General features: G+C 45.7%; 1 protein-coding gene across 1 annotated transcript in view; it reads left to right on the forward strand.

Moving 5' to 3' along the window:
- CRYL1 (crystallin lambda 1) overlaps positions 1 to 23484 on the forward strand; it is an 87848-nt gene that overhangs the window by 22558 nt on the left and 41806 nt on the right. The window contains exon 3 of the mRNA XM_045567688.1: positions 6918 to 7044. Within this exon, the coding sequence (XP_045423644.1) occupies positions 6918 to 7044 (127 nt within the window). The remainder of the gene's footprint in view (positions 1 to 6917; positions 7045 to 23484) is intronic.

Consider the following 23484-nt stretch of genomic DNA (forward strand, 5'->3'; position numbering starts at 1 on the left):
ATAGGTGGGTAAGACCTTACTTGGAGAAGAGGGTAAGTGTAACCATAATAAAGGGCTCTGTTGCCATAGGACCCCAGTAGGAGTGTACGGGGTGGCACAAATTATTAGGGAAAAGGGTTGACTATAGGTCAAAAATGTAACCTGCTGGCTTTGTATCGCTGTCTCTAAGAGTTGGAGTGAATGCTGTGCCTGAGGGGTAAGAGTGCGTGGAGACAAAGGGTCAGCATCGCCCTGAAGAATATCAAAAAGAGGTTTAAGTTCTCCTGTGGTTAGTTTTAGATAGGGCCGTAACCAATTAACATCTCCCAGGAATTTTTGAAAATCATTAAGAGTACGCAGGTGATGGGTTTTTAACTGCACCTTTTGAGGAGTGATGGCAGTAGTGTTGAGCTCAAAACCTAAGTAATAATAGGGATCTTTTAATTGTATTTTATTGGGAGCAATTTGTAACCCAAGGGCAGTAAGGGCCTTTTGCAAGTGGGCACTACAACTGAGTACCTCAGAGGTAGTTTTGCCTGCTAAAAGAATATCATCCATGTAATGCACAATATAAATGTGAGGCCATTGGTCCCGAAGGGGATCTATGGCTTGTGCAACATATTTTTGGCACAGAGTAGGACTGTTGGCCATGCCCTGCGGGAGCACTTTCCACTGAAACCTTTGCATTGGTCCCTTGAAGTTGATAACAGGCAGGCTAAACGCAAAGCGTTCCCTATCTTGGGGGTGTAATGGAATGGAAAAAAAAACAGTCTTTGAGATCAATGATGATTTTGGGATGGTTAGATGGAATAGCCACAGGGGATGGGAGTCCAGGTTGTAGGGCTCCCATGGAAAACATCGTTTTGTTGATCTCTCTTAGGTCTTGGAGCAATCTCCATGCTCCGCATTTTTTCTTTATGACAAATATAGGTGTGTTCCACGGTGATGTGGTGGGTTCAATGTGGCCAGCCATTAGTTGTTCCTGCACTAACATTTTTGCTGCAGCCAACTTAGTTTCAGTCAGTGGCCATTGGTCTACCCAGATGGGGGTATCTGTTTTCCATTTTATTTTGTCCGCATGGGGTGCAGGAAGATCAACGGCCATTAGGGTAAATTTTGGTTGCCTAGTCCTTGTCGATTGATATTGGGTGTGACTACAATAGGTTTTGTAATACCTTGGTTGTTTTTTCCTAGCCCTTGGCCGGGAAGGAACCCTTGATTTAACATTTGATTAGTCACCACCTCATTTGGGCTACACATGATAACTTTTAGTTGTGATAATATATCTCTCCCCCAAAGATTGACGGGGATCCCTGGAATGATGTAAGGCTGAACTTTTCCTGTGTTTCCCTCAGTATCAGTCCATGTTAGAATTTTAGAACTTTGTTTAGGGTTGGTGGACTGTCCAATACCTTGGAGATGGGTATAGGAGGTCTTAGAAGGCCAGGAGGAAGGCCAGTGTGTCTCTGAGATAACGGTAGCATCAGCCCCTGTGTCTATCAATCCCTCAAATTTTTTGCCTTCTAAAAATAGGGTCAATAATGGTCTATCGGGAGTAACTTGTTGGACCCAATAGGCGTTGGAAGAGCCGAAGGCGGAATGAGAGCGGGGATAGGGAGAACAGCTACTATTCTGAGTATTTAAAGGTAATATGAGTAGTTGAGCCAGTCTTTGACCCCTCTTAATGGGGACTGGACCCGAGGATGAGGATATTAAAATCTTGATTTGTCCCTCATAGTCATTATCTATGACTCCAGGGACAACAGTCAGGCCTGCGAGGGAGGAGCTCCCTCTCCCAAGGATTAGACCAAAAGTTCCCGGGGGCATGGGGCCAAAAACAGTTGTGGGGAGTATTTGCACACCATATTCAGGGATTAATATTGTGTCGGTGGCGGCACAGAGGTCCAGGCCTGCACTTCCGGGGGTGGCTCGCTGGAGGACGCTAACTCCTGGGCGGGGGAAGCCTGCCTCGGGGGGACGAACCGTACTGCCCCTAGGTTCTGTCCCGGGGATGGGGCCAGGGGCTGGCCCCTCTTGAAGTTTCCCTGCGTCTTGGGGAGAAGGTTCCCATCGATATCAGTTTTAGAATAACAATCAAATGCCCAATGCTTCCCTCTCCTACAGCGAGGACAGACAGAGGAAGGAGGGGGTTGGGGTTGCCTGACATTATTTTGGGAAGTATTTTGAGGTTTTGTTGGACATTCTCGGGAGAAGTGGCCAGGCTGTTTACACGTGAAACAGGTCTTTGTTTGTTGGGGTTTATGGGTGGCAGCGGTGACAAAGGGTTGTAGGGCCGCCCCGATGGCAACACCGATGGAGTGGGAGGTCCCAACTCCTGAACACAATTTGATATAGTCAGCAAGAGAGCCGTTACGGTGTGGGCGAATTGCTTCCTGACAGGCGGGGTTGGCGTTCTCGTAAGCTAGATGTTTAAGAAAAACACTTTCGTTTTCGCCTTCCCCAACCAGTCGTTCTGCTGCATCTGTAAGTTTACTGATAAAGTCACAGTATGGTTCATCTGGGCCCTGGCGGATTTTGGCTAGGGATGTGGTGGCGGACCCCTTAGGCGGGAGACGGCGCCAGGCCTTCAAGCCAGCATTTTGAATTTGGGCTAGTAACCCTGGAGGGAAGGCGGCTTGTATTTCATTAGTCTGGTAAGGGGGTCTTCCTAAAAGTTTGTCTCTGGTCCAGGTCCTAGAAGTTCTATTTTCTGCATTGCGCTGTGCTGTCTCTCGGCAATTTTCTACAAAGTCGGTACGCCAGAGGACAAAATCACCCCCGGAAAGGGTGGCACGAGCTAGCATGAGCCAATCATTTGGTGTTAGCCATCGGTCGCTAAGGCCCTCAAGAAGTGCCATGGTGTAGGGCGCAGTGGGCCCGTATAAACTGACCGCAGCCTTTAGATCTTTAAGATGTTTAAGATTGAGTCTGCGATATTTTTGTCCTGAATTATGGGAAGAGTCACCCTCACGCTCCTCTGTGTCAGAGGCCTCCTCCGCAGAGGGCGGGTCCTGGGAGTCAGGGTTTTCTTGTTCCTCCCTCCCTTCCTCATTTATGTTGTCTTGATCAGGGGGTCTGGGGGCACGACTTCGTGTAACTGGAAAGGCCAGTAACGGCCGATCGGGAAGTTTTTGTTTCTTGGATGATGTACTAGAGTTGTTGAGAAGAAGTGAGCCGAGCTCACTCTCGAGGGCTCTAAGCTCTTTAACTAAGCTAATGTGTTCCCGTTTTTGTCGGAGTGTTTCCCTAAGGGAGGAAATTTGTTGGGTTAGAGAAGAATTTATTTGTGGCGGGGGGGGCATTTGGAGGACGTGCCTCGGGCGCAGGGCGTAAAAGGTTTTCAAACGGCGGAAGTGGTTGAGGGAAGTGATAAGGGGGGGGGTTGTGGGGAGTGGAGGGTAACGGACGAAGAACTGGCGCAGTAAGCCGCCAGGGGTCCTCCTCATCATGGTAATGAGCCGCCTGGTCGTCTAAGACTTCCTGGTCCTCAGGAGGGAGCTGATCATCGTGAGGAGGGGAGGAAGTGAGGGGAGGGTATAATTTTGGGACCTTTTTGAGAGTTTCTTTGAGGGGTTCAATATTGGAGTTGTTAGGCTCTTCCGGCATACTTATGGTAACCGAGTGGCAAGCCGAGGGGGGGCGAGAGCTGGCTTTAAGAGCCGCTTCGCCCGTCTGGATTATATGTTTAATGTCCGAATCTTGAGAATGAATTTGTAAAATATCATTAATTAAGTTCCAGTAGGAAAAGGTAGACACAGGGACCTTGCTAGGGCCAAAGGTGCGATAATAGTCATTGAGGCAGTCACCAACCCGTCTCCAGCACTTTTGATCAGTGGTGCCCTCTTGAGGGAACCAGGGACAGACATCAGCCAGGAAACTAAAAAAACTACGTAAATCTTTCTTTTTAGCCTTAATTCTGCGTGCCTTGAGGGAATCCTTAAGACCATTAAGGAAGAGCTCATGCGAGCTCAATTCTTGTCCCATTATGATCACCTACTCACCGTTCCGATGTCCGCTGGGGCGGCCAATCCAGCGACGATCAACGCGGAGTCTTATCCCGTGGGCTGATGGCTCACGGGCTCCAAGCGAGCTCTTGGGCTCAGGGGGTGCCCGGCCGGGGCGTCTTCCAAGTAGGTGCCAACAGCGCTGTTCCGTGCCTCGGGCCCCACGTTGGGCGCCAGTTTATGTCCCGACCAGCGGGGCATACAACGCAGGGGTGCGAGGAGGACTACCTGCTGCTGGTGAAAGAAAAGAGACAAGAGACACACAAAATGGGGGCAAGACAAGATTCTGATCAAGCCCCAAAATTTTATTGCTGGGTGGCTGCTTATATGCACTGTAACGGGGGAGGGCAGGAATAAGAACACGTGGCAGCTTCTGATAGGAGGAAGGGCGGTGATGTGATATGAGACGAGGGAGTGGGAGGGGTGTTATAGGCTTTGCGCGCGCTTTCTTTGTGCAAGAGGGAGGAAGAAGAAGTATGTAAGCTTAAGATGGCGCTTTGTATAAGATGGCGTTTTGCATAAGGCTAAGCTGGCTCCCAACATTTTCTTATGACCCTCTCTGCTGTATTTTCCTCAATGATGTTTCAGATACCTATTTGCTGATACTTACCTTGAACCAGCTTTCTTGATTTTTAGCCATCAGACTTTTAAATCTTAACTAATCTGTTGCTAAGGCATCTCACAACACCATATAAAGCTAATATAAACTTTCTGGTGAACTGGCTGAGACACACACTTTGTGTATTTCTCACTAGTTTATAAGCTTCTACTTTAAGGAATTAGTTTTGTGTAAAAATTTAAAAATACCTGCCCATTGAGGGTGGTCAGGGATATTGGGTACCCAGCGTTGAGCTGTTCTGTGGGTGATGAGGTCTGAGGAGGGACCTCTGCATGCTTGTCCTCCAAAATAAGACAGCCATTTTCTGGACTTATTTTAAGGGTTATTTTTTTTTTAAAGTTGATATATTGCAGATCTTCAAAATTGTTTACATGAGAAAAAACTCACATTCTCCCCATCCTTAAAAAAAAAAAAAAAAAAAAGTAAGCCCAGGTCCCATGTGTGGTGATGCCTATAATTGCTTTTTTGTCCTTGCTGACTCTTAAGCAGGAGAGACTTTACATCTGCCTGATCAACAGAGGACTCATTATCTTTTCCTTGAAGCTTCTTTTTGCTAAAGATACTGTGGAAACCTATTTGTATTTTAGTGTATCTTGATATTTTTTGCCTTCGCCTGTTGGACATGAGCCACCTCAGACAGGGTCATTCTTAGACCAGGACAGAATTAGGCAAAGCAAGGCTGCTTCATGAATTTGCCTAAGCGCAGACAGCAACAAGGCGGTGTGCAACCCACCGCTCTCTTGGCTAAAATGAGTGACTGCTACTTCTTCGCCCATGATGGCTTTATCTCCGGTCTGGCCTCCCCTCCATATGGATGAGATTTATTGACATCCCCAACCTTCCGATTGCCCTGGCTTTCTCACGGCATGCAATCTAGGGGGCCCCACTTCCCGAGACACTCCTCCAAATCTCTGGACCAGAGCCCAAACCCTGTTCCAGGCTTTCTCTGGCACCCTCCTGAGATGCACCACGGCGCCCCTATGCACCGTGTGCGTCTTCCTGGCTCCACTTCAACTTTTGGCTGAAGAGCATCGACAGCTTAAAGATAAAATCTGTGACATGAAATGATGTAAAAATTATTTGACTTACTGGCAAAGTCCACAGAATTCTTTGGAAAGCATGGGCGTTGCTCCTTAGGCAATTGTGTGTGTGTGTGTATACAGGTATTCCGCCTGGTTTATTTAACCTGTCATGAAACACAAGCAGCACTATCTACATAATTTGCGCAGCTCAGTGCAAATGGAAATGTGGGGCCCCTTTTTCAAAATTTAATAATAATTTTAAGAAGGTGACAGCAGAGCGTTAAACGCAGCATGGGCCCCTCCGAGTTCAGGGCCCTGAGGGACCTTGCAGGCCACACTCCATGAAGCCCACCCGGATTATAAGACACCTTCTTTCAGCCCTTCCATGTTGGGGGGCTGACTCGAGCATGAGGGTTGAAGAACCACTGCTTTCCAATCCCCACCCTCAGGGCTTACTGCAGCCTTTATTTTTCAAAATTTCAATTAAAAGTTTAATTGGGTAAAGTATATATAACAAATTTATTCTCTTAACCACTTTTAAGTAGGTACATTTACATTGTTGAACAGAAGTGATGGTAGCACATCTCCAGGACTGTTTCATCCTCACCCGCTAAACACAAACTCCCCATTCCCTCAGCCCCCAGCGCCCGGCAGCTAGGCCCATGCTAGTTTCTGTCTCTGGCTGTGACCCCTCTAGGTACCTCTTATAGGTAGAATCATACAGTATTTGGCCTTTTGTGTTTGGCTTATTTCATGTAGCGTAAGGTCCTCACGATTCATCTGTTTGTAGTATGTGTCAGAATTTCCTCCTTCTTTACGGTGGCCTAACATTCCATTGTGTGTATACACGACATTTCATTTTTCTATACATCTGTCAGTGGACACTTAGGTTGCTTCTACCTCTTGGCTATTGTGAATAATGCCACTATGAATGTGAGTATGCAAAGGTCTCTTTGAGACCCTGCTTGAAATTATTTTGAGTAAATACCCAGAAGTGGAATTGCTGGATCCCATTATAATTCTACTTTAATTTTGGGGGGAACCGCCATACTGTCTTTTATAGTGGCCGCACCCTTTACAGTCTCACCAACAGTGCTCGACAGTTCCGGTCCCTCCACATCATTGCCAACGCTTGTCATTTCTATCTTTTTGGTAGTAGCCATCCTAATGGGTGTGAGGCGGTTTCTCATTGTGGTTTTGATTTGCGTTTCCCTGGTGATTAATGTTGTTGAGCTTTGTTTGCTTTTTAATCTGGTTTTGAATACTCAGCGGCCATTCTCTACTCCTTTCCAGAAGGGAACTGAAGTCACTGGAGGAGGCCGGTTCCCTGAAAGGCTGCTTGAGTGTGCAGGAGCAGCTGTCGCTCATCAGTGGCTGTTCTAGTCTCCAAGAAGCAGTAGAGGGCGCCGTGCACATTCAGGTGAGTCAAGGACATTGGCGCCCAGGTATGTGTGGCCCAAGAGATGGCCTTCCAGTCCCTGGAAGAACAGGGCAGTGAAAGGTGTGGACATTTTATACCCTCAAGGTCAAGAATTCTGTTTTCTGTGATAGGAAATGTGGTCCTCAAAACATCCCCGGTACCGGTTCTCCTCAAACTACCCGTGACAATGTTATATTTTAGAGGTTAGAGGAGTTACAATTTCAAGCAAAAATATGACTAGACTGCTAACATTATTTTATTTTGTTTTATCAACTTGTTAAATGAGAGATTATATTTTTGTTCCCGTATGTAATTGAATAAAAGCTTAAATTACCTAAAAGAAAACCTTTCATTTGCATGTAGCCTATCCAACAACTTCACTTCAAAAAAGAGACACGCGAGGGTGCTGTGTCCACAGTGGGGCGAGCCCGGAGAGACGCCGCGGTGTGTTGGGCGCAGCAGGGAGGCAGCCTGGCCCTGTGGCCACAGCTCTTCCCAGGCACCCGCCCTGCTGACGCTCCTGTGCCCGCAGACAGGCCCTGCCCCTGGGGAAGAACCTGAGGCATAATGTTGTCTTTGAAAGGTTACACTTATTGCTATTAGGATTAAGTAAATTTACCTAAAAATAAGAATCATTATTCCCAAAATACTCTTCCTCGATATTTTGTGTTCTGACACTTGCACAACTCATGCTGTTCCTATGAGGATGTTCTAGCTGAGAATTTGGGAGCAAACCAAAAAGGCTCAGGTCAAATACAGGAGATGGAGGTTCTAGATCTTTGTGGCTCTGACATTTCTCCAGTTCATTTAACACGTGTGTCACAGGAGAACACAAGGAGAGGGCTGTTCTTCAATTCCTCGTCTCTCTCTAGATGTGGTGAAGTTTGTATGAAATTGAAGGGTCTAAAAGGGAGCAAAGGGGCTCTCTTAACGAGCATCAACGACTTGCTGCAGCCGTCCCTGAGCTGCAGTGCCCGGGGAGGCCTGGCCTCAGAAGAGCAGGGGGCTTCCAGGCCTGGTCACAGCAGAGAGGCTTCTTCACGTGGGTTTAGCTTTCAAGGAAGGTGTTTAGTTATAGTGTGTGATCTGAAGTGTGAATATGTGATGTATCATTGTGATATTTCTACTTTCTCGTGTAACAAAACACTTGTACTGAAACTCTGGACTGGTGTCCCCAACTCCAGTATGTGTGTCTTCGTTAGAGTCGCTTTTTGTCTCTTTAAACAGTTTCCCGGAGTGTGTTATCTTTGCTTCCTTAGAGATATTTGCTATGCAGAGCTGTCTGAATCCATCTGTGATATTAGCACTGGAAATTTTATCCGCAGCCTCAATCACTGACTCGCAAACACTTATGTGTTTTCCTCCATGTAATAGTATACTGTGGTTCCATACGTGACAACTTGCTGTGTTGCTTTTTTTTCCCCAGAAAGTGATCTTACTAAAGCTTATTTACAAATTTCCTAGTAATAGCAATTGCAAAGTTATGCCCTAGGAATAATGAATATATCTATGTTAAATTTCTTTATCTCCTTGTTTCATTTTTAAATAGTTTATCAGACGATTGTTATAAACACCTAAAACTAGTATGACTGAATTTGTTCAGGCTAGAATGTCTTCCTCAAACAGAATATTGTTTTTCAAAACCTGGAGAACACTCCGTAATATGAGAACATTATAATGACTTGAGCATAAGGTGAGTCCTTCTTCTAAGGGATAATTTTAGGGGATATGCTAACTTATAAGACATTTAAAGTGCTTAGCATAGTACTTCACACATGGAAAATAGTAAATGATAATGATAACATGGCATTTATAATACTTTTGGTAATAAACAACATGGGGCAATACATGGTGTTCTGTACACAGTAGGCACCGCTGAAGATGCTCTTTAACTAAGGTCCGTCTTTGTCTTGTAGATGAAATGACCGGATTTATATTGGCATGACGTGTTGAGCAGCATCTACCATGCAGAAGGACAAGGAACCAGGCAGTGTGGGGAGAGGAAGATAGAGAAGGGTGGTGTAAACCACTAGGCTTAATTCCTGCGAGAGATTGTGTTCTTCCGAAACTGTTTGTACCTCTAGTACCACAGAGCAGAATGGGTGAAGGGAACAGTTCTGACCAGGAGGGTTTGGGAAGGTTTAATGAAGGCAGGATTTGGCTTGCCGTGGCCTTTGAGAAGTGGATTTTGGAGACGTGGTGGGGGCAGAAGTAGGGATCGTGTCTCAGGAAGCGATGAACAGAGGATGAGAGGTCCCTGTGAGGATGGTCTAGGCACCTGGAGAGGTCGGCGAGGCGGAGTTACAGGCCCATGAGAGGGGTGGGGAAGGGGTGGAGCAAGAAGATGCTGTGGATGCCAACCTGAAGAGTGGCCCGGATGGAATGAAATCTATAAGGTGCTTGTAGTGGTGCATGATGTGTAAAAGCACTATTTAAGTATTTCCTTAAAGAAATAGAGTTTGGATTTCAATCTATACCCTAGTTAGAATCCTCTAAGGAAGGTGGTGTGTAGTAGGAGCGTGAAACTAATCAGAAGGAAAGATGGGAAAGGGGAAAAAAATGAAGATTTCATTTTTGCCAGTTTTCTTGGGCATGTTTACGCATTTCTTTATATGATGGGCAAATTTTATCCTCCAAATCTTATAACTAGTGCATATTAAGGTCTCATCTTAGGTTTACCAAACTAGTATTTAGGTTGGTGCAAAAGTAATTGTAGTTTTAGCTTTTTGGAAATTTGCCAGTTGATATTGGAATATATTCTTAAATGTGGTTATGTTATACATCATTTTAATGCACAGTCCTCACTTTATGCTTTTTTGCTAATGACTTATTACTTGCTATTTATTTTATATTTATTTTAGACTATGGAAATATGTTAGACAAAAAGCAAATTCAAGTGATTTTCTTATTCGAGTTCACAATGGGTTGTAAAGCAGCGCAGACAACTCGCAACATCAACAACACATTTGCTAGTGCACATATAGTGCAGTGGTGGTTCCAGAAGTTTTGCAAAGGGGACAAGAGCCTTGAAGATGAGCACAGTGGCCGGCCATCAGAAGTTGACAAGGACCAATTGAGAGCAGTCATCGAAGCTGATCCTCTGACAACTACATGAGAAGTTGTTGAAGAACTCAGCGTTGAGCATTCTACAATCAGATTGTTTAGCATTTGAAGCAAATTGGAAAGGTGAAAAAGCTCAATGAGTGGATGCCTCATGAGCTGACTAAAGTCAAAAAAATTATCATTTTGAAGTGTTGTCTTCTATTCTTCAGAAGTTGAATGAATTGGGCTGTGAAGTTTTGCCTCATGCACCATCTTCACTTGACCTCTCGCCAACCGACTGCCACTTCTTCAAGCATCTCAACAACTTTTTGCAAGGAAAATGTTTCCACAACCAGCAGGATGCAGAAAATGCTTTCCAAGAGTTCGTGAAATCCCGAAGCATGGATTTTTACACTACAGGAATAAACAAACTTATTTCTCGTTGGCAAAAATGTGTTGCTTGTAATGGTTCCTATTTTGATTAACAAAGGTGTTTGAGCCTGGTTATAATGATTTAAAATTCATGTTCCAAAAACACAATTACTTTTGCACCAACCTAAATAAATAAAGCCCCCCAAACAAAACCTGCCAGCATGGTACCTAATGCTGTACCATGTTTGTTAAGTGACATTAGTATTTCTAACAAACTGTAATGTTAAAAATATATCCTAAAGAATTAAACATTTCTATAAAGAAAGCTTAGGAAAATCCTGCTTTGGTCTTATTCTGAAACTTTAATATTTTTGTGTATTTGTATTTCTTTCCATTTGTCCTATTTATTTTTTTTTTGTCTCTAACATATTTGAGATAATACTGTAAATGGAATTTTGTATCATGGTTTTTATTTAAAACTTAGAATATTTCTTGCTGTGTGATTTGTTCAGGACTATATCAGGTAGAAGAAATATAATTTTTGGCCTTAAAAAATTGTGATATTATTTGATGTCAAACCTGGAAGAACCTTCCACCTAAGGGTGCCAATAACGCTGAAGCCCTCAAAGCATCTGCCAGGCAACTACTGCTCACCCGATCCCAGGCACATCCTCACCTTAGAGCCTGTAGGCATCTTGCTGGCTGCTAGTGCTGCTCTGGTCAGCTCAGACGACTCCTTTTTCTGATTTATATGAGGACAAATTCTCACTGTAGAAAAATCTAGGCTATTTAGAGACAGTTTTCTGAAAAAATTTTTACTGATATAGTTGTATATATTTTGGAGATCCCTGTGTATTTTGATGCATGTATACAATGTGTAACGATCAGATCGTGGTAATTGAGATATCATCACCTCAAATGTTTGTCTTTGTGTTGGGAACATTACAGAGTTTCTCTTCCAGCTATTTTGAAATATATGGTAAATTATTGTTGACCATAATTTCCTGACTGTACGACCAAATACTGGAACTTATTCCTTCTAGGTCTACCTTTTCTTCCTCCCTCCCTCTCCCCTTCCCTTCCTGGCCTTTGGTAACACCATTCCGCTCTCTACCTCCATGAGGGCCGCGTGTTTGGCACCCACATAGGAGTGAGAACTTGTGACCTTAGTCTTTTTGTGCCAGGCTTATTTCACTTCATGTGGTGACCTCTAGTTCCATCATGTTGCCGCAGGTGTCTTAGAAAAAGAAAATTATTGTTATTTTAGGGAATTGTTCAAAAGCAGCGTACGGAACTTGTGGATACACGCACACTCTCGCAGGTTGCTTGCCACAATTCTTCAGCTAAAAACAATCCCATCATAGGAGCTGCCGGGTCCCACAGGGCCAGAGCCCTAGCACTGTGAGTATAATTCTCCCTGGTACATTGTCTTCTACCCAAACCCCAGAGGGCAGGAGCATGGGTCAGAAAGTTTCCCAATACTCTGCTGAAATGTGGGAGCATGCAAGAAAGAAACCTGAATTTCTAGAACTTAGTGCAATTTTGAAATCAAATCTTGCTTGGCAAGAAAATCTACTGTGGTGGAAAAATAAGTTTATTCTGAAAAGCCTGTCTCAAGCCTTGACTCTTAAAGAGCGCATTAAGGCTCATTAGCCACAGTGCAGAGGCGTCATCTAATCTCTGGAATTTAAGACTGGAGATCTCAGGGGCTAGTAGGAGCCAGGGGGATGGTTTATACAGTTATGAAGTTTAATTGGGGTTTCCTTACACAAAATCGGGACAACAGCTGAAATCTAGAAGTAAAGTTGATATTGTCCATGTAGATGATCAGAATTTGCATCTAAACTTTACCTTTAAACTTTAGCAAGTGCTAAGTCACTCTGCTGAGGACTTTCAGACACTGTCAGTGGTTACGGGAAGCAGTGTTCATGAATACCAGCACCATTTTTGAAACTTACATATTTTCTTAAAGGATAGAAGCTTTGTGGACTTTTGGTCTTGGTTCACTGAGGCCCAGAATAATCCTCCTTTTGGTGAGGGTGAGGTGGGGGTTCAGGTAGCATCGGGCACAAGGATGGCCAGCCTTTTACTTACAGGAGTGTGCATTGAAACTGGAATTTCACTTTTTCTGTTGCATGTGGTTTTCTTAAAAATTACAAAACCAGGTTTACTGAGGTATAGTTCACGTACAATAACATTCACCTGTTTTAGCGTTCAGGGCTATGTGCTTGCACATGGTCACATGGGAGCCCAGCGTCAGGCAGGCTGTAGAGTGTTCCCGCTGCCCCCCAGAGCCCCTCTCCTTGCAGTTAATCTCCTCTCCCTCTTCCCCAGGCCTTGACCTCACTGATGTGTTTGTCCCTAGGGTTTTGGCTTTTCCAGAATGTTATATGAAATAGAATCATACATTATGCAGCCTTTCAGGTTTGGCGTCTTGCAGAGGGTAAAATGGATTTCACATTTGTACATGTTGTGTTTATCAGCAACTTTTCTGTTTATTGCTGAGCAGTATTCCATGCCTACGGTGCATGGGATTCCCCGTGGTCTAGGTGCACGCCTGCCCTGTGTGCTCACAGGTCATTTGGAAGCATGCGGCTTTGCTGTTTTCACTTGCAAAGTGTGAAAAGCTTTCTGTCCTCCTGTTCTTGCTGCAACCTTTACTTCTAATGGTTTGCTCTCCTCTTATTCAAATAGTGTGCTTGCAGGACAGGGCATGGGGTCTTATTTCTGTATACCTGTATTTTTTTTTTGCTTGTTTATTTTGTGGTTTGTGTAACTTTAAAGATATAATACAAGCAAGGAATCAAAAATGTCATCATATACATTCAAGAGATAGGCAAGCTTTTCTCTTAATCTGTAATTCTGTATTTAGCTTCTTCGAATAGGATGTGAGAAATTGATTCATCAAAACATAAGAAGATCAAAATAAAGTCCTAGAAGGGAACAGCATCATCACCAAATTGGTCTGGCTGCAGGCACGGGCTGAAAATGGCCAGCCTTGTGGGCCCCCAGTATCAGTGAGTGAGTGGCAGGCGTTGGCATGGTTTGCACCCACAGGCCCCATGGTGACAGACAAGATGACGACTAGCCTGTGTCCCAGATGTCGTGGGACCTGTGAGAGCATTCCACAGTGATGTTCTCTTTGGCCTGGACCCTGTGGAGTTGAGTATGAAGTTAAATGTGCTGGAGCAGAATGTTCGAAGGCAACAGGGCAGTCTCAATTTCTACTTACCTTTTTCTTTTTTTTCTTTTTTCTTTTTTAAGGCGACAGAGTCTTGCCTTGTTGCCCAGGCTAGAATGTGGTGGCACCAAGTAGCTGGGACTACAGGCACACATCACCACACTTTTAATTTTTATGAAGATGGAGTCTGGCTTTTTTGCCCAAGCTGGTCTCAAACTCCTGGCCTCAAGCTGTCCTCCCACCTCAGCCTCCCAAAGTGCTAGGATTATAGGCATGAGCCACTGTGCCCAGCTTACTTTACTTTTCAATTTTGGTATCTTGGCTCGTTTCCTTCATACCAAACTGCAAATGGTACAGTAAATTTTTATGAAGAGTTCAATGTGTCTTATTTTTCAATAAGATTGGGACCTAGCTGTGTTGCGGTTTTGAGTTAGGCATTAGGGCGCAGCTGCTGGTATGCTGTGCAGTGAGGGGCGGATGGTGACATGTCTCCGTGTTTTCTCTCAGCAGTGTAGGGAGACATGGTTCTTGGTGACAGATAGATGTGGTCGTGACTTAGGGGCACTGCCCAGGACTGGATCCTAGGGCAGTCTCAACATTGACATCCTTAACGCTTTGTCTCCAAGGTGGGGCCAGCCATGGTGTTCCTTCCAGGGTGCTTCAGGACACAAGCCATCCCTTGAATAGAGTATTAGGTTGTTAAGTATGAAATGTTCGATTTCCTTAAGTACTAAGTTTGACAATTGGTTTCTGACATTTCACTTTGACACCTCTTTTATTTTTACTGTGAAAGTGCATCCTCACTCAGTCTTTCAAACGTACGTTTGGCTTGTGATTATCTTTCAAATTTTTTTAGAGCAATTTTTGCAAAACCACAGAGAAGTCAAAAATTCATGTTATTGTTGGATATGAGTTCTGTTGGGGAACGAATGCAGCGCAGACAGCTCAAAATATCACCAAAGTATTTGGGAAGGATGTGGCTGATGAACACACAGTTCGTCAAAGGTTTGAGAAGTTCCATTCTGGTGATTTTAACTTGAAAATGAGCCACATGGGCAACCTGAGACCGAGGGTGGTTAATGATGACCTGAAAGCTGTAGTGGAAGCAAATCCATCTCAACCTACGTGTGAATTAGCAGCAAGGTTTGACATTACTGTTTCAACATTGGACCATTTGAAATAAATCAGTAAGGTAAAGAATGATGCTGTGTCTATGAAGACATGCTACAATTAAATGAATATCAGCAGAGAATTCATCTTGAAGCTTTCCTTTCTTTGCTATTATGACATAAAGGGGAACCATTTCTACACCATATTGTTACATGTGATGAAAAATGGATTCTTTTTGACAATTGCAAGCATTTGGCATGGTGGTTGGATAAAGATGAAGTGCTGAAACACAGTCCAAAATGAATAGTCATCAAAAAAAGCTAATGGTGTCTGTTTGGTGATCCAGCGCTGGTATTATCCATTACAGCTTCATGAAATCTGGTCAGTCCATTACAGCAGATGTCTACCACCACCAGTTGGATGAAATGATGAGGATGCTTGTGATTAAGCAGCCGAGATTGGTCAATAGAGACCGGCCAATCCTCTTGCAAGACGACGCTCAACCACATGTTGTACAAACAATGCTGCTCAAACTACAGACACTGGACTTGGAAACTCTGTCATCCACTGTATTCACCAGACCTTATACCAACTGACTACCACGTCTTCCAGGCTTTGGACCACTTCTTGCAATGAAAAATATCCAATTTGCAACAAGCTGTGGAAATTGCCTTTTGCAATTTCATTGCCACTCGCTCTCCAGGCTTCTTTGCTGCTGGCATAAATAAGCTACCGTTAAGATGGCAAAACTGTGTCGATAGTTAGGCTCATACTTTGATTAATTGTACTACTTCTTGTTTGAGATATAATAAACTATACTTTTTTTTTTTTTTTTTTTTTTGAGACAGAGTCTCGCTTTGTTGCCTGGGCTAGAGTGCCGTGGCCTCAGCCTAGCTCACAGCAACCTCAAACTCCTGGGCTCAAGCGATCCTTCTGCCTCAGCCTCCCAAGTAGCTGGGACTACAGGCATGTGCCACCATGCCTTGATAATATTTTTCTATATATATTTTTAGCTGTCCAGATGATTTCTTTCTATTTTTAGTAGAGACAGTGTCTCGCTCTTGCTCAGGCTGGTCTTGAACTCCTGACCTCGAGCAATCCTCCCGCCTCAGCCTCTCAGAGTGCTAGGATTACAGGCGTGAGCCACCGCTCCCGGCCTAAACTATACTTTTGATTTGAAATTGTACATTTCATGTTTAGTGACCTGTAAACAAAGTTTGGGTGCTGGAAAGGGGAAAACATGGCTAATTCAGTTACTCTAATACCCATTTGTTACATTTTTATATATTTACCGCCAATATTTTTTCACATATTTTTTATAGTTATAATTGCAGTGTGTCTTCATAGGTATAGCATCATTCTGCTCAGATAAGTCAACATCTAACACTTTTCTGTTAGAGTTTGCAGTTCTTCAGTGGCTGTGTAGGAGGCGGTGGAGTGGATGTATCAGCTAAGTCAAATAATCATATAGAGGACAAGGACCTTAGAGCTGCTCCCAGTACTGTACTCTCATAGTTAGGCTGGCGAGTCATCCCTGCGTGGTGTTCTTTCCTGCTTTTCAAGGGCAAGTGCATTAAAAATGGAGTGACTCGATGTCAGCCCCTTTCTGGCTCTTGACAATGGCAGTATGAATTCCCCTTACGCCTTCAGGAGCAACCCGTTAACGCAGTTTGATGTTAAACTTGCCAGAGTTGGGGTCTATTGCGCTTTAAAATGATTATTAAAGTGTTAAATGAAAACATTGTCCCAATCTGTAACAACCAATATAACATCGTCCCAACATTGACATTCTTATTTTGGTTTCTAAAATAGCTGTAAAACTGAACGAATAACCCTAAATTTCCTCTAAACTTAAAAAATAAAAGCTAAAAGTATGTTTTAAAGGGTCCTGCAGAGCCCTTTTGGAAAGATGGTATGGTGAGTTATAACACAAACTACAGAGTTGACTTTATGTTGATAGTACAGTCAATCTAGATAGAAACCAAATTGTTCCTTCTGCTTTAGAAGTTGTAGGTTGTTAATGACCAAAGTCAAAATAAGCAAGTATCAAATGTAAACATTTATTTTAGAAAGTCTGTTAAATGGGATAAATAAATACAAGCTAAGGAAATGGTTTTTTAATCTTACCACTAGGTTAAAAACATGATCAGCCCATTGGGAAGTGGCCATGGCTTACATATTTAACACTTGGACGATAGTAAATGCTTTAGCAACTAAATATTTGTTTCTAGTTATTTTCTCCAAAGTGTTTTCACTTCTTGCTGTTGGAGGCAGGTGGTCGTTATTTACAGGGAACATTAGACACTGCACCACGCGGAGCAGAACACACTGTGGAGTCTGGCTTTTTAAGAGTTACATTATGAGGTGTGTGAGGAAGTCTGTCTGTCTTCGTGTAATATTAATAAGGAATAAGGGGCATGTGGGCAGGACTCGGTGCTGGTCCAAGTCCCAGGGACCCAGCTCCCTGGCGAGTGCTGGGAAGGCGCTGGGATTGCTTGTGTTCCCGGGGCTCTGGGCCTCCTGCTGGCCTGGGATTGTATCCGCTGACTCTGAACCGCCTGGGTTGTGTTTACTCTCATTTGAAAGTCAATATTCAAAGATTTGTTGCCCAGTATATCTGTTTAAACTGCTGGGGAAAATCAAAAGATTTCTTTCAAGTCAGCGACTTTCACCTTTTGGGAGCTGGGCTGTGCGGTGTCAGTCCCAGTTGCCCCGCAGAGACCTTCCTGTCACTCTCACTGGCAGCCCTGGCTGTGAGCCCCCCACTGTGCGTTGGGTGAGGGGGCACGTCTGGGGTGCTCAGGACCTGTCGCTGTTGTTTGGCTGAGGGGCAGCTCCTGTGCTCCCCTGAGGGGGCTGCGTGCGTGAGGTGGGGGAAGACCTGCCGCCCTGCCAGGACGTGCGGCGTGCGGCACGGGACGCTCCCACCCGGATGATGTTCGTGGCCTTCCCGGAGAAAGGCAGTTTTTCACCGACTGGGCAAATTCACGCAAGCCTTCCTTTCGTGGGATCTCTGCCCACTGTTAGTGTGTTACAGGGGCTTGTCCTGGGGCCTTTTTACATCTTCCTGCTCTGCTCCTAAGTTTGGAATTTGCCACCAAGTTGGTAGGTGCTGGGGTGGGAATCTTCTCCCTCCAAGGGTCCTGGGTTTCTCCCGTAACTCAGGGCACTGCCAGAGCCGGCCACACCACACTGAGCGGAGCCCCTGTGTGCCCAGGACCCCTGGGCTGGCACAGCCCTTTCTCCATCTTGGCCAATGACCCGCTGCCGGTGGTCACTACCGTGGATGCGTCAGTCCTCACCATCTATTAAGTACCAGGTCCTGTGTCGTGTGCTTTACACATAGTGACCCATGTCAGTCCTAGGGACGACTGTGCGGGGCAGCACTGTCGGTTATCCTGCCCCCTGCCTGCTCACCCCGGCCACTGGCACCGCCACGCCTCAGGAGCATTTTTGATTGTCTTATTTGCTGCTGTTTCTCTAGCGCCTAACAGTGCCTGGCGTGTGGCAAGGACTTAATAAACACTTGGTGATGACTGAGTGGATTATCGTTTACAAATGAGGGGACGAGGACCTCACCCAGGAGCCCCCAGATGGTACCAGAGCAGGTGTTTGGATCAGGTCCTGGATTCCAGCTGGAGCCTTCATGCCTGCTGACCCCAGGGGAGTGAGACACGGTGCGGCGGGGGCTGGGAACACGGAGAGGCCCTTTCCCGGCACTCCTGAGGCAGAAGATGGCTCATCCCGGCCTCTCCCTCTTCTGGGTCTCTGCTGCTTCCCCGCCCCGTCAGCCCGATGTTGGCTGCCCGGGCCCTGTCCACGAGGCAGAACTCGTCACTCCGGGCAGCTGGCACAGCAGCTGTGGGAGTCGGGACACTTGGCTGTCAGAAGCTGGAGGAGGCAGACCCGGGTTCTGAGCTGGCTGCACCCCGAGGCAGGGCAGCCCCATCCCCGAGCCATTGGGAGCTGAATATCAAGGTCCCAGATGGGAGGGTGTCAAGGTGGCTGAGGCCAAACTGTCTCCTTCCCTTCAGCGAAAGTGCAGGAGGTTGGGGCGAGCCCAGGTGCCAGACTGTCTCTCCGGCAAAGCTTTCTGGGCCGGAGTGTTAGCTGGGAGCGACTTGGGAGGGCAGAGCCTGGGCAGCCTGGGCCTCCCACCGCCTCTGGGGGGCTGGGAGCATTGTATTTCTTCCCAAGTATTCCTCGTGTGCTTTCCTCAAGCAGACCCTCGAAGTACTTGGTTTGGCTGCAGAAAGATATTTACTGATCACATCATTTGTGTGAATGGAAATCCCATGCAGCAGCTCTGTGCGCTGTCAAAACCGGGCTGAGCTGGCTCTTGGTAAGCCTTTTGGTGGCGACACGGAACTTTCCTGTGTTTTTTGCTTTATCAGTTGCTGTGGGATGTGCCCTCTCCTCCTAGCTCAGACACTAGAGGCAGGTCCACGTCCCATCTCCTGTGTGACCTGGGGCAGGGCGTGACAGCCACCTGCTGCCAGAGCCTGTGCTGGCCTTGGGGTGTGCACTCTCAAGGCCACTATTATGGCCAACAGTGGAAGAAATTATGAAAAATGTGTCGTTACTACCTTAAAACTCCAACTCTCATATGCCCGTAAATGGAGCGATTTTCAGCAGCCGTGGTCAAGCCCCAGCGCTGTTCCTTGTAGAACTCGGGACCACCTGTGCGTGCCTTCCTCTTGGCGCCCAGGTGGTTTATCCAGTGTCTGCGCTCCCCAGCCCAGAAGTAGGGATTCCCCGTCTTTAGAGACTAAGAAACGGAAACCAATGCCTTTCATTAATAACGTTGTGGGTGAGCCACAGCTAAATTACCCTGTTATTTGTACCCAATTCACTTGATATGTTTTTGGTACTTTCCTGAGATGACATTAGAATAGGGAAGAGCCATTGTTTTATCACATAAACCATGATAAAAAGAGAAATGAAAAGTGAGTTATCTTTAATCCTGATACCCTCACAAATTATCTGTTGTTTTTTTCCTGTTTTCTTTTGATCCTGATGGAATTTAACGTAAAGGTTACACCTTGATCATGCTTCCCCAGCCCAGCCGTAACCGAGGGTGTCGTTCTACCTTATGTGTGCACTTTTGTGACAGCGCCCATGTTATTTGTGGTGGCTCCTCTAACTGAAGGCCGGTTCAGAGCCTCAGGCTGGTACCAGGAGCTGAGTCTGGCCATGTGCAGCTTCAAAAATAATTGTTCATTTGTTTGTTTGAATGACTCACTGATGTTTAAAAGTCTGGAAATTTCCACATAAAACGTAGCTGTCTAGTAGCTCCTTAGAGTCGGATGCTCCAGCAGCAGGGAGCTGGCCTGCCCATGTGGCCACCATGAGGCTTTGCCTGTGTCCCCACCACTCCGGCCAAGGCCACATGTCCACTGTCACACATCACCACGTTTGCACTGTTTTTCTTCAAATGGAGAGGAAGGTGAAATATTTCTTGTGTTTGTTTCTCCATCAAAAGTGAGAAAACAAGAACTAGATTGAAGACTGGTTTTTACACCTCCCTTACCTCTCATGGTATCTCTCTGAGCAGGCGGGCACTGGCATTTGCTCCTTTGCCAACAGGCCACCCCCTGTCCTCCCCCAGCAGGACTGGATCTTGGCCCCTAAACCCCAAATCCTAACATCCTGATGGCAAGAAGAGGCCAAGAAGTGAGTCCAAAGAGAGATTCCATCTCCCAGATGCTGAGAGCACAGCGGCTTCCACTCCCTGCCGGCTCTCCTCTGCCTCCCCGCCCCTCCCTGACCCCAGCCAAAGCCCTGAGATTTCCTGTGGTGCCTCCTCCTTCAACCCCAGCAATCCAAGATCTGCACATCATCCTGGCATTTGGGGAACCGGGAGACAAGGCAGTGTTCCAGCTTCCTGCTCTTCCAAGACAGCTCTGCCCCAGTGAGCCAGTCCCGTGCCCCGCTCTGTCCCTAGTGTCAGGACCCCTCTTCTTAGAGGTGAAGGCCATGGGCAGGGAGGAAGCTTTGACTCTGGCTGTCCCCACCCCTGCCCCTCCTTCAGGAGAGCAAGGCCAGCAATGTTATGGGAAGTTTAAATAACAGAAGTTTTCTCAGCTATAAAATGAAGATAATGATAGAAACTACCCACAAGGCTGTAGTGAGGAGGAAATGTCTACTGCATGTAGTGCTGGGGTCACCCTGTGTGTCGTGTGTGTCAGCTGTGATTGGGCAGTGCAGTTGGTCCATATCTGCAGGTTCTGCATCCATGGATTCAGCCATGGATGAAAATATTTGGAAAAAAATTGCTTCTGTACTGAACAAGTACAGACCTCTTTTCCTTGTCATTATTCCCTGTACAATACAATTATTTACATAGCATTTCCATTGTATTGGATATTATAAGTAAGCTAGAGGTGATTTAAAATGTACGAGAAGGCCGGGCGCGGTGCCTCACGCCTGTAATCCTAGCACTCTGGGAGGCCGAGGCGGGCGGATCTTTGGAGCTCAGGAGTTTGAGACCAGCCTGAGCAAGAGCAAGACCCCCGTCTCTACTAAAAATAGAAAGAAATTACATGGACAGCTAAAAATATATACAGAAAAAATTAGCCGGGCATGGTGGCGCATGCCTGTAGTCCCAGCTACTCGGGAGGCTGAGGCAGTAGGATCGCTTGAGCCCAGGAGTTTGAGGTTGCTGTGAGCTAGGCTGATGCCACAGCACTCACTCTAGCCTGGGCAACAGAGTGAGAGTCTGTCTCAAAAAAAAAAATGTATGGGAGGATGTGCGTAAAGTATATGAAAATGCGATGCTATTTTATATCAGGGGCTTGAGCATTCTTGGATTTTAGCATCTGAGGGGGTCCTGGAACCCAGGAACTGAGGGATGAATATGTTAGCGGGAGTGGGAAGGAGCCCAGAAACCTGGTTTCCTGACATGACCATTGCTGTCAGTTGTGGATTTCTTTTGTCTTTTTCATGTATCTGTTTTTTAAATTTGCTTCAGTAAACAGTTGACACCACAGTGATCACATTATTTAATGGAAGTGTTCCATCTGCCTTACGATTCTCACGGCCGCTTTTGTAATAGCCGCAGAATCTTACATGTGTGTTTACTGTAACTTACACAACCATTCCTGTACTGTGGTTCCTGTGGCTTGATATTGTTTAATATTTGACCCTGATGACATCTTCATGGCTGAGACAGCTTCTGTGTATCATGGAGAATTTTGTGTAGGATGTGTTCCCTAAAGTCAAACTCTTAGACCAGAGGCTCTATGCTCTTATTTTTTTTTTTTTTTGATTCTGTATATATTTACTTTCCAAAAGGGTATGTGGGTAATGGTTTTATTGTGTTTATTTTAAGATTCTGGGAGAAATGAAGTTTTAGGTTTAAATATAGCCATTTAAAATGCTCTTCCCCTTTCTGTTCTTATCTGTTGTTAGCACAATGAATTGGCTTTTTGTGTTAGTCCCAGGAAAAACAGAAAATCCCCAGAAGGCTGGAGGATGTCTCTGTCCTTGTCAGCTGAGCGTGTTGCTGTGGCTTCCTAGGCCTGGCTGCTCAGAGACCCGGGCTTGGTCTTCCTTCCCCCACGGCTGCGCCTGTGCCGTGCCCTGTGACAGGCACATTTCTACACACTTGGGACAGGCCGCTGCTGGAGACTGTGCTTGAACCTGCTTCCAGGGCCATGCCTGAGTGGGGACGATGGGGCGGAGGTTTTCCACGTACTGGAAGGGAGGTCCTATTGCCTTTCCTGCAGCTTTTCCTCTTCTCTTTTGATGCTGCTTTGATTTTGGTGACAGTGGGCTGCTAAATATATTTCTGTTCTTGGGATATTTGAAGAGGGAAGAAACCCTGCTCTGTAGGAAAGATAGATTTGGCTTTATACCAAAACTCCAAGTGATCGTGGTGTCTGTCAGTAGCCTTCTCGAGGACCATTAGGTGTAGACCAATGTCTGTGACGTGGAACCAACGTTGTGGTTGTCCATTGAACCATCCCGCCTCGCTTTTGTGATGTTCTGTTTGGCACAGAGGAGTAGCCGCAGCTCTAGGAGTGGGCCTTGTCTGGTCTAAGCCCGTTGGGAAGCCGTTGCCTCACCAGACCGCTCTCCTGTGGGCCAGGCGCTGGTGCAAGGATGAGCAAATGGTTCAACCAAGACCTCCACCGGTTTCCTGGGACTTCTGGGCTCCTCCCTCTCCTAAGCGAGCCACAGGAGGAAAGTGAACATTCTATGCCTGGCTGTGAGGAGAAGGAATCCTGCAAGCCACCAGGCCACCAGCCTGAGGATAAACAGATACAAGAATGATGTAAAGATAAGAACATTCTAGGGGAAGGAAAAGTCCCATCCACTGTGTTACTGAGGCTACGGTCCCTTCCTGCCTCTGGACTTTCTGTGCTGTGAGCTGCTCATTTCTCTCTTGCTCGAGGCAGGCTGAATTAGGTTTGTGATTACCGGTAGCTCAAAGCATCTGACTAAGAAATGTGATAAATAACCCACTGACCCAGACTCGAACTTCTGAAAGCCTTCTTGGTAGCTTTTAAAATCTTACTGTAGGTTCAGAGGTGTAAAATATCTCCTGTTTTGTCCACAGAGTCATATAAGAAAGATTAAGGCAAGTTTGTATTTATAAAGGACTATTGGGCCTGGATTTGAATTACATGAATAAAGAAATGAAAAAGAAAGCTCCTAAATTTGAACCTGCTGACATCTTCACATGTGGTCCATCTGCTGAGGAAATAGCATAAGTTTTAAGACATCCACAACTT

This window comes from Lemur catta, chromosome 13 (genome assembly GCF_020740605.2).
Source record: "Lemur catta isolate mLemCat1 chromosome 13, mLemCat1.pri, whole genome shotgun sequence".
In the NCBI taxonomy this organism is placed as follows: domain Eukaryota; kingdom Metazoa; phylum Chordata; class Mammalia; order Primates; family Lemuridae; genus Lemur; species Lemur catta.